Source organism: Macrobrachium nipponense, chromosome 17, assembly GCF_015104395.2.
Source record: "Macrobrachium nipponense isolate FS-2020 chromosome 17, ASM1510439v2, whole genome shotgun sequence".
In the NCBI taxonomy this organism is placed as follows: domain Eukaryota; kingdom Metazoa; phylum Arthropoda; class Malacostraca; order Decapoda; family Palaemonidae; genus Macrobrachium; species Macrobrachium nipponense.
The window spans coordinates 56,135,363-56,147,901 of NC_087210.1; the positions used below are offsets into that span (position 1 = coordinate 56,135,363).

Below are 12,539 nucleotides of genomic sequence, written 5' to 3' on the forward strand. Positions count from 1 at the left end.
GTATAAAAAAAAAAATGCAAACAAAATCTAAAAAGGAAAAAATGAAAAAATACTACATAAAAATAACTTACAAAAATATAAATAAAAACAAATCGCCCAGAAACGGACCACGAAGAGCCATAAGTAAAACCTACATCTTTGAAGATATATAATAAAAGCAAGTAAAATTTGAGTATGAAACAACGATTAAGTTACATCACACCATCCACTTTGAAGATATATATTGAAAACCAGTAAAATCTGAGTATGAAACAATGAATAACAATTATATCACGCAATCTAATCACATTTCGTCTGCACAATCGCTTTCAATGATCCATCATTCACTTGTTCAGTTCAGTTCTGTAAGCCATCACACACCCTTATCAGCAAGCAAGTGCCATCACCACAACACCACTTTACACATATAAAAACCGATAGTGTTCCATTTCATCGAACTTCAGTAACGAGTCTGGGGCACATTAGTTTAACCTTGGTAATGCTACACATTTTTGCAAAAGCAGTGTTACTGAAATCATCAACAAAACATTCCCTATATACCTATATAATGTTTCATTAAAAAAAAAACCACAGAGACCAACCCTACCAAGCCAACAACACCAATCCCGAGTTCCTGATTGGTGAGTCGTATATATCTGACAACAGCTCCCATCTCTATTCCTGTCCAATACTCGCAAAAGTCAGCAGATTGTCAGTCACACAGTCTGAAGCATGCATCAGCCTATACTCCCTAATAACCAGTGGGCAAGGGCGTACCCCTGCCTACCCCTTGGTTGAAAACCTCTGATTTAGAGCCTTATTCCATTCCTTATTAAACGCTATTGTTGAAATGTTTTGTAACGATCTGGCAGACAGTCATGTCTGTTGATAAGAGACAATAATCTATAGGAAATACTAATTCATGAATACTGTACTAACTTCCTAAGCACGTTTATTCTCATTTTACACTCAAACCCAGTATGATCACAAAAATAACTTCACGATCACTTACTTGATGATATTAGCATAAGGAGAATTTACTCTATTCCCAAAGAAAACACCTACACTTCCCACTCATCCTTCCTGTTCCCACCTCTTTATGGAGCGAGACCTGTTGGGTCTTCCATTAGTTACTTGTTCAACTGCTTCAGTTTCATAGTCAGCACAGTCATGTTCACTCTCTGGATGGCTAAGGGAACGGACTTTTATGCACAATAGTACACATTGTTTGTTATTTTATGGTAAATAAATGATTTACCTAAAAATAAGTATGTGTAGTACTAATTTTCAAAAAATAATAATATAACTACTTATTACAAAATTCTTATGTGATACGTTTTTTAAATAAATAATCTGGACATTGTAGTCTTTCACAATAATAAATTCAGAAACCATTGAAGGATATGGTTATCCTGCCTCATAATATAGCAATGAAAGCCAAATGGAGGGAACTATATTAATGAAAGCCAAATAGAAGTAACTATATTAATGAAAGCCAAATAGAAGTAACTATATTAATGAAAGCCACAGAGGCAACATTTTTCCAGTTTAATAGAAAATATAGTATATAAATTTTACTGAACCCATAACCTTTCTGGGAGGTATTAGCCTTCTGTCTCTTCACTTTTTAAACAGTCAATCATGTGACGAGAGAATTAAGAATTTTGTAATGACTGGGAAATGAGAGTTTATGGCAGAAATGAAGCCATTTGTCTCCACCTTCCTAGTATCAACCACATCTAGTCTTTAATCTGCCTGATTGACATTCAGAAGTTGAGTGTCAATTCAAAAGGAAGTTTTCTCATCTTAAAGCTAATGTTTTTTTTGTCGGTTTCTAAGGTTAAGAAACTTGACATGTTCCAATTCTGTTTCCAAAAAGGGAGTCACTGTGTGTCAAGGTTGGGTCTTGTCTGTATCTAGTTTTCCCTGGCCTTCTAGATGGTATTAATTTATCATTACTATCTTCATGTATCTGAACTGAGTGTCCTTCAGTCTTCCACTACCAAGCCAGAGGTCAAAATGTTTTTGGGTTGTGTTATTATATGACAAAGTATTTAAATTCATCCAGGATGGCGGTCCCTCTCACCAGGAGGAGGAGCAAAACTGGTACCCATAGTAATAACTGCTTTGGGATCCTCATCTGGATACACATCATACCCTCAGTGCCTTAGATGTCGTCAGTCCATCAGACCCAGAACTGAAGGCAAGGTTTGACATGAAAATTTCACCTTGCTCGACTATGTCAGGTACTCCAGTTTTACGAGTGAAGAATCATGCCATGATAGAGGGAGAGGGAACCAAGAAAATAGAGGGAGAAGTAAAAGAAAAGTAAGAAGGATTCCCAAAGTTTGGTTGAACCCACTGCAGAGATGGAAGGTATAAAAGTGCATTCAATCCCTACTGTGTTCCTAAGCCCCCTACCTCTTTAAAGAGACTGGGATCAGTTGGATCTAATACACAAAACCTATATCCTACTCTACTGGTTGTACCACTGCTGGAGGTCAAATCATCGTACCTCGTAACAAGAAGAGTTCCAGACTCCTTTTCCTTTCTGGTCCAATTATATTGAGTTTTGACCACTAAAAATCCTAGTTTATTAGCAAGGCACCTTTCCATTTCATTAAATGTTGTTAACTGTACAATTTTGGCTCCAAAGGCCTCGATTTTACATTACAGTAATGACACCATTTCCCCACTTAACAGCTTCTCAGGCCATTTTAAAATGAGAAAAATAAATTATTCATTCATACAAACTTATCCCTACAATACAAAATAACCTGGAGCCCTCTCCCTGACCCCATTTCTTTTTTATGCTAATTCAGAAAACACTTGGAATGATTTTACTCAACTGAGGGTTGCTCTAGAACCCAGATATGAAAAATATGTAGTGAAAGTTTCTTTTTTATCTATATTTCAAGTGTACATATCTAGAAAATAAACTACAGCGTTGCACATTTAAGGCTATCATAAAGTGATCAATTTGTAGAGGAACACCAATTTTACATTTCAAAACCTGTATTTTTCAAAAACTTTAAATTGTCCTTTTTCTTCAGGTATAAAACTTTTTAGACACTGGTGCAAACTTTTAAAATGAACTAAAAAGAAAAGGGCATTTCCATAAGCAGGTATTTGCAGATTTTAGTACTATATGAAAACATGTTATCAACAAAATAATAATAATCATTAGATGCAATTTTACATTTCAAAACCTGTATTTCTCAAAAACTTTAGATTGTCTTTTTTCTTCAGGTATAAAATTTTTTAGACACTGCTGCATACTTTTATAATGAACTAAAAAGAAAAGGGCATTTCCATACATAAGCAGGTATTTGCAGAGTTTAGTATATGAAAATATGTTATCAACAAAATAATAATAATCATTAGATGCATTTGGTCAACGTTACACTATAAATAGGCATCAGGAAGTTCTTAATATCAAAAGCTAAATAAATTACCTCAATGGTCATGTTAAACTAAACTACTTTAACCCTTAAACGTCGAAGCGGTAAAAAAAAAAAATGTCTCCCGTGTGCCGGAGACGTTTCAGAGTGAGCGTGGGAGCGGAAAAAATATTTTTTTCAAAAAATCATAGCGCGCTTAGTTTTGAAGATTAAGAGTTCATTTTTGGCTCCTTTTTTTGTCATTGGCTGAAGTTTAGTATGCAACCATCAGAAATGAAAAAAAATTATCATTATCATATATAAATAATGCGATATATGATAGCGCAAAAACGAAATTTCATATATAATTGTATTCAAATCGCGCTGTGCGCAAAACGGTTGAAGGTAACAAGTTACTTTTTTTTCGTTGTAATGTACACTAAATTGCGATCATTTTGGTATATAACAAATTGTAAAACGATAAAAGCAACACAGAGAAAATATTATCACAAAATAATGCATGAATTCGTAACGCGCAGACGTAAACATATTTTTTTTCAAAAATTCACCATAAATCTAAATATTGTTCCTAGAGACTTCCATTTCTTTCAAAATGAAGACAAATGATTGAATATTACTATACTGTAAGAATATTAGCTTACAAATGCAGTTTTCGACCATATCTGACGAGTTAAAGTTGACCGAATGTCGAATTTTTTTATATATTTTTTTTATATGCAATTATTTCGGAAATAAGAAAAGCTACAACTTTCAAATATTTTTCGTTTTATTCTACATGAAATTGCGCACATTTTCATATATAAAACTCTATGAAATGCCTAATATGAAATGGAGCAAATATTCCGAGAATGGGACTTACGCATTTCGGAGATTTGTGGCGGAGAATCCGCGCGCGGAGGGAGGAAGGTTTTTTTTTTAAGTTTTTTTTTTTAATTCACCATAAATTTAAATATTGTGCTAGAGACTTCGAATTTGTTTCACGATGAAGATAAATGACTGAATATTACTAGACTGTAAGAGTTTTATCTTACAATTGCGTTTTTCGACCATTTCGGTAGAGTCAAATTTGACCGAACGTGTTTTTTTTTCTATTTATCGTGATTTATATGCAAATATTTCGAAAATGAGAAAAGCTACAACCTTCAACTATTTTTTGTTGTATTATACATGAAATTGCGCACATTTTCATATATAAAACGTTATGTAACGGCTAATTTAAAATGGTGCAAACATTGCCACAATCGCACATATGATTTTTTCGGAAGAGTTACCGCTCAAAGGCGGACGTAAAGAAAATGTTATTTTTTTCATAAATTCACCATAAATCGAAATATTGTGCTAGAGACTTCAAATTTGTTGCAAAATATTAAGATAAATGCTTTGAATATTACTAGAATATAAGCGTTTTAGCTTACAATTGCGTTTTTCGACCATTTCGGTAGAGTCAAAATTGACCGAAGGTTGAAAATTTGTCACTTATCAATTTTTTCCATATGAAAATATTTCAAAATTGATAAAAGCTACAACCATGGGTTGTTTTTAGTTGTATTGTGCATGAAATTGCGCACATTTTCATATATAAAACTTTATGTAACAGCTAATTTAAAATGGTGCAAACATTACCACAATCGCATGTATGATTATTTTCGGAAGAGTTACCGCGCGGACGTAAGGAAAAAGTTTTTTCATAAATTCACCATAAATCGAAATATTGTGCTAGAGACTTCCAATTAGTTGCAAAATTAAGTTAAATGATTGAATATTACTAAAATATAAGATTTTTAGCTTACAATTGCGTTTTTCGACCATTTCGGTAGAGTCAAAGTTGACCGAAGGTTGAAATTTTGGCACTTATCGTTATTTATATGAAAATATCTCAAACTGATAAAAGCTACAATCATGAGTATTTTTTTAGGTGTATTCTACATAAAAATGCACACATTTTCATATATAATACTCCATGTAACGGCTAATTTAAAATGGTAAAAAAATTATGTCAAAGTGACGAAATAATTTCCGAGATGTGTCACAGATACTTTTTAGTGCGGCAAGAAAGAAATTCGCGCTTGCGCGCCTGCGTAACGATTGTAAACAAAACAACACCTTGATCCGTGAACTCCCAGCATCCCCCAAGGCGCGTGATTCAAGAGTTTTTGGCTGGTAGGCCTAAAAGTATTTTTCAGCGAATTTTAAAAAAAACTTTTGTATGTCGACGTAAAATACGTCCAGTCGGCACCCGAGAGACAAAAAATGTCGACGTAAAATACGTCCAGTCGGCACCCGAGAGACAAAAAATGTCGACGTAAAATACGTCCAGTCGGCGTTTAAGGGTTAATAATAATAATAATAAAAACAGAGAAACCAGGTGCCAGTAACCAATTTAAACATGACTAACTTTACCTTTTTTAAGTAACTAATCCAAGTGTTCTTTTCTGTTGGATGTTTCGAATCTGTGTCAAGATCAGTAACCATGGCAATTCTATACCTTATGTATCCACGGTCACTGTACACAGGAGCCGTAAGAGGGTAAGTACTGAAAGAAAAGACACATCTTAAATTATGCTTTTTTTTACGAATACAAACCATTTTACTCAGTGCAATGCTTTTGGTGCAATGGTTATCTGAATTGTTCATAAAATAAGATTTACATGACCCTTTTAACAAAGGTGAAGCCTCTATTATCTGTCACTGTAACTGAAGTTATGTAAAAAATTAAAATGTTGATGTTGAGAGGACACTATATACAACATGAGGTTTGTACATATTAATGAAATGGAATTTTTACAATAAAATTAATGTTAATAACACTAAGCTGTATAATTCATTTAGCGCTAAATCCCAAAAACCCTTGCCAAAATTTACCACATTGGCAACCCTGTTACCTCCCATTCTGTCTGCCAGTTGGCAACACTGCCATTTGACAATTACAAAATCTTCCCTTGAAAATCAGTGTGAAAAGCAGATTGTGGGGTAGGATGGGTGGGACTAGATAAATTATACAAGGTGTATTATTAATATTAAATTTATCAAAATTCCATATTAATAATCACTACCTTAACATAACTTATCTAGCCTGATTAACCCTCTTATGCCGAAGCCCTAAAAATCAAAACCTCTCCTGTATGCCGGCGCCGGTTTGGAGTGAGCGCGGAACCGGAAAAAATAATTTTTTCAAAAAATCACAGCGCGCTTAGTTTTGAAGATTAAGAGTTCATTTTTGGCTCATTTTTTTTCCATTGCTTGAAGTTTAGTATGCAATCATCAGAAATGAAAAATAATATCATTATCATATGTAAATAATGCGATATATGGTAGCGAAAAAAATAAATTCATAGATAATTGTATTCAAATCACGCTGTGCAAAAAACGGTCAAAGCTAACGAGTTACTTTTTTTTTCGTTGTATTGTACACTAAATTGCAATCATTTTGATATATAATACATAGTAAAACAATAAAAGCAACACCGGAAAAATATTATCACAAAATGATGTACGAATTTGTAACGAGCGGACGTAAAAAAATGTTATTTTCAAAAATTCACCGTAATTCTAAATAATGTTCTAGACACTTCCAATATGTTTCAAAATTAAGACAAATGATTGAATATTACGATACTGTAAGAGTTTTAGATTAGAATTGCAGATTTCGACCATTTCGGACGAGTTAAATTTGACAGAATGTCGAAATTTTAATATATATATTTTTTCATATGCACATATTTCGAAGATGGAAAAAGCTACAACCTTCAATTATTTTTTATTGTATTCTTCATGAATTTGCGCACATTTTGATATATGAAACTCTATAAAAAGGCTAATATGAAAAGGAGCAAATATTAGGATAATGCCATGTACGTATTTCGGAGACTTGCGGCCGCGAATCGGCGCGCGGAGTGAAGGTAAATATATTTTTCAAAAATTCACCATAAATCACAATATTGTTTTAGAGACTTCAAATTTGTTTCAAAATGAAGAAAAATGACGGAATATTACTAGGCCGTAAGAGTTTTAGCTTACAATTGCGTTTTTCAACTATTTCGGTAGAGTCAAATTTGACAGAATGTGTTTTTTTTTCTATTTATCGTGATTTATATGAAAATATTTCAAAAAAAGAGAAAAGCTACAACCTTCAATCATTTTTAGTTGTATTCTACATGAAATTGCGCACATTTTCATATATAAAACTTTATGTAACAGCTAATTTTAAATGGTGCAAACATTTCGACAATTGCACAAAAAAATTCTGATTTTTTCGGAAGAGTTACTGCGCGAACGTAATTTTTTTTTTTCATAAATTCACCATAAATCGAAATATTGTGCTAGAGACTTCCAAGTTGTTGCAAAATGAAGGTAAATGATTGAATATTACTAGAATATAAGAGTTTTAGCTTACAATTGCGTTTTTCGACCATTTCGGTAGAGTCAAAGCTGACCGAAAGTTGAAATTTTTGCACTTAACGTTATTTATATGGAAATATTTCAAAAACTGATAAAAGCTACAACCATGGGTTGTTTTTTGTTGTATTGTGCATGAAATTGCGCACATTTCCATATATAAAACTTTATGTAACGGCAAATTTAAAAGGGTGCAAACATTAGGACAATCGCACGAAAAAATTTATCGTAAGAGTTATCGCACGAACATAAGGAAAAAGTTTTTTCATAAATTCACCATAAATCGAAATATTGTGCTAGAGACGTCCAATTTGTTGCAAAATGAAGGCAAATGATTGAATATTACTATAATATAAGAATTTTAGCTTACAATTGCGTTTCTCGACCATTTCTGTAGAGTCAAAGTTAACCGAAGGTTGAAATTTTTGCACTTATCGTTATTTATATGAAAATATTTCAAAATTGATGAAAGCTACAATCATGAGTATTTTTTAGTTGTATTGTGCATGAAATTGCGCACATTTTCATATATAATACTTCATGTAAAGGATAATTTAAAATGGTGCAATAATTATGTCAAAGTGACTAAATAATTTCCGAGATGTGTCACATACTTTTTAGTGCGATAAGAAAGAAATTCGCGCTTGCGCGCCTGCGTAGCGATTGTAAACAAAACAACGCCTTGATCCGTGAACTCCCAGCATCCCCCAAGGCGCGTGATACAAAAGTTTTCGGCTGGTAGGCCTATAAGTATTTTTCCGCGAATTTTTAAAAAAACTTTTTTGAGCCGACGTATGATACGTCCAATCGGCATACGGGAGACATTTTGACTCGACGTTTAATACGTCCAATCGGCGTAAGAGGGTTAACCACATTGAAAAGGAGGAGGGAATCTAATAAAATTTCACTTTCGGGCAGAATGGGAGGAACCAACATAATCGATTAATGGAATAGAAAGAAGAAAAAATTAAAAGGACATTAAACCAAAGAAATATAAATCATAAGGTGAGTTAATAACTCAACCCAAAGTTTAAGATACTAATAAGTCTCTAAGTCTCCTACCGTAATGCTGACAAACTGTGGTAGCAAAGGACAATGAGTAAGTGGATAGTCAGACCGTCTGTACAAAAATCAGGCGACTAACCAGGTAACAAGTCAGGTGACATCGGGGACAGAAAGGCTGTATCCCGATGATTTCACCCAGCACTAAAACCACTGGTGACACCTGCTCTCTCACAAATGTCTGGCGCTGAGAGAGAGGAGCACAGGAAAAATGATATTGTTATGATACAATAAAGTTTCATACATACTTACCTGGCAGATATATACATAGCTATCGACTCCGTCGTCCCCGACAGAAATTCGAATTTCGCGGCACACGCTACAGGTAGGTCAGGTGATCTACCGGCCTGCCGCTGGGTGGCAGGACTAGGAACCATTCCCGTTTTCTAATCAGATTCTCTCTTCCACCTGTCTCCTGCGGGGAGGCTGGGTGGGTCTTCAATCGTATATATCTGCCAGGTAAGTATGTATGAAACTTTACTGTATCATAACAATATCATTTTCATACATTCAACTTACCTGTCAGATATATTCATAGCTGATTGACACCCTTTGGTGGGGGGCAAGAGACAGCTAACTCCTGACTAGACAGGTAAACAACATATGTTGTAGGTATTTATAGACCTTGGTTCCTCTGTGTTTCTAGACGAAGGGTCGACTTCCTAGCTATTGCATTGGAGTCTGCTTCGTCTCAAGAGCCTTAGCAAGATAGTGATCTGTGGCCAAGAGTTCTTGTGGGTCTAACGATGGGGTCTTATCCACTTACTCCGTCGAGCCTAATTGGCATTTGTCAATGGGTGCTAATCTGCTTATATGACAATATGCCTATGCCTATTGGCATAACTAAGGAGTGCAACACCGATCCCGATCACCTGTTCCTAACATGAGGGTTTGCGCTAGAATTGAAAAAGTGTTATCCCCCAAACTCCTTTCAAACCTCAATAAAATTCCCTAAGTTAAAATAAATTCAACTCATATTAAAGGATCAGTGTCGGCTCCTTATCCCAGCAACGTATCCGCTGACACGTATAAACCAAGAGAGAAGGATCTCTCGTATGTTAACTTGACGTCCTTCGTGTAATGAGCAGTCAACACATAGTTGCATCTCTCATATGTTAAAGCTAATATGTCTTCCTGACATATTGTTACGAAAAGAACAAGAATTTGCAAAAGCTCGCACTTCATGAGCTTTTAAATTCTCAGCTGTTTGAAGGTACGTATCATCAAGTCACTTATGAAGTGCTTTAGAGATCACCATTGTTTCAAAGAAGACTAGGACTTTCTTTGAACTGGATCTCATCTGGTTGAAGCCTAGAGCCTGGCTTGCGCCTGGCTGGCGCCTCGCGCCTGCCTGGCTCCTTGCGCCTGCCTGGCTCCTTGCGCCTGGCTGGCGCATCCTGTTTGCCTGGCGCCTGGCTGGTGCCTCACACCTTGCCAGTGCCTTGCGCCAGCTTCGAGCTTGTTAAGAGTCTCGAGGAAAACTGGCGATGTCCACATCGGACACTTTTTCCCGATTTGTTCGCCTCTAGCGCACTGCGCCAGGTTGGAGGCCCGCTCCTTCTCCTCATCAGACAATGACAGTGTTCATATTGACTGTCTTTCTCTGGCGTCTTCACGCCTGTTTTGGCATTTGGCGCCTGACTGGCGCTACATTGTCCGAAAGTCCTGAAGATCCACCATCGTTTATCAGGAGACTGGAGAAAGGTGGAAGAAATTCTTTCACTTTGAGCTTTTGGCCTTTCCGGCAAGGGGAGGTGATTTTAGTCAGCTACATCCAGTAGACGATAGGAAATCTAAAAGTCCGAGAGACAAGTCTTCCTCCGAGGAGGATCCTTATTGAATACTTCCGTTGCTAACGAGTTCTCCTCCTACATGTCGATGAGTTTTCTCGTTGCAGAAGCTTCCCTATCCTTGCCCGAAGGAAGGGAAGGAGCCTGGAAGTTTAAAGAGATTTTGAGCTGAAATTGGTAGGACTCCTGATTTCTAGCTCTTAAATGTATCTCTCTGACCCTTTTGGGAAGTAGTTTGAGCCCTCATCGCGTTCCCAAGACTCTGTCAGTAAACGTTTAAACCTTGTCTTCTTCTGTAGATGACAACGTCAATACATTACCTGGACAACGAAATCTCTATCTGAAAGCGTTGATCCAGGAATAAAAGGCTTTAGTTCTTTTGCCAAACATAATATGCTGGCCAGAACCCATTGCTGAGTCTTCATAGAATTTGATTCCAGATTCTAAAGCCCAAAATTTCACTTGTCCTTTTGATCGTTTAGGACCAAGAGAAACATTTGATGAGGAGCAGTTCCATCTTGACGGAAAACGGAATCTGAGGCCCAAATTAAGATCTCCTACTCTTATCGTATAGAGGTATTGTATAAGATCCCGAAGATATTAATTCTCTACTATCTCTAATATTCTTTGTCGAGACAGAGTATATCTTTTTACTGTGTTCATTGATAGCATAAAATACCAAGGTGATTCTTCCTCCTGAAAGGGAAGAAAACCATTATGTGGTTCACAGAGGTATCGGAAGAGGACAGTTTCCCCTTTCCATCTAGCACGATCTGCAGCAACTCTATGTCTTTAGCATATTTGAAGGAATTATCAAGCTTCCCATGAAAAATCCTCTCATTCATATTTACTTCTGGTCAGTCTGCACGCAGACAGACCCAGAGTGGATAGATTTTTCAGGTCCAATATTTATAATAGATTCCGATAAAATCTCTACTCTCTTAGAAAAACCTTCCGACACATGCTGAGAGAAGAACGTGACCTCTGTGAATCCAACCTTTTTATTGCCAAAATGATGCATTCATCTTCTTCCTTTGACGCCCATTTATCTTAATATCTGTTAAGAATATATATAACTAGGGAAAAAAAAAAAAAAGACTTAAGTTTATTCCCCTATTTAAATTAAAGATGGCGTATCTTGCTACCTCTCTTGTTTCGAGGTAAAGGAAGCAAACTATAAGAAGCTCGTTCGTCTTCTACCTTGCGAAGAGATCTGTGAATACTTTCCGCAGGTTCTCACAACTCTTTCCAATAAATGTTAAACATACGTTAACAGTTATTATCGTCGATCAAGAGGGTTCTCACGGACGTGCAAAATCCCGCATCGAACCTGGTAAGGATCGTTACGTTCCGTGTCTGTTTCCAAATAGGTTAAATCGTGCTGCTCTGCCGAATTAAAACCTATAATACCGTCACATTGTGGTAAACGGCATTCATCTAGGAAACTCTTGTAAGGATAGTAGGAATTCTGTAATTAACCACGGTGTGTGCATAAGGCTTAACCGTAACCGTTATCTTAAGGTGAATTTTCTACTACATTCTTTCCTCGCCGAGGCAGAGAGAGATCCTTAGCAAAAGAAATAGTACTATGTTATTCATGTTTGCCTAAAAAATCCCCTCAATTCGTGGTTAAGTCCTTGATTGTAGGGGGAATGTACGGTGAACCATTTGATCCCTTAGGAGAGAGAGATGTTACCAACCTCTCACGACCGAGAACCGGATGGTACTGAATTGGCGTTACAATTACAGCCGTCTCGTTCACTGCCTGGCTGCATTCATTCTGAGTTGCCAGTTACTCCCTTCAATGAAGGAATATAATAAAATTATTCTCGAGCCTAAGAAAGCTCTCAATAATGCAAATTTAAGCCAAACAACCTTTGTTAAATACCGAAGCTGAGTAGGTATTGTCGAA

General features: G+C 36.1%; 1 protein-coding gene across 2 annotated transcripts in view; it reads right to left on the reverse strand.

The window, feature by feature from the left end:
- LOC135196248 (soluble calcium-activated nucleotidase 1-like) overlaps positions 1-12,539 on the reverse strand; it is a 188,735-nt gene that overhangs the window by 93,773 nt on the left and 82,423 nt on the right. For both annotated transcript variants that reach the window (XM_064222933.1, XM_064222932.1), the window contains one exon: positions 5,781-5,913. In XM_064222933.1, coding sequence (XP_064079003.1) covers positions 5,781-5,913 — 133 coding nt within the window. The remainder of the gene's footprint in view (positions 1-5,780; positions 5,914-12,539) is intronic.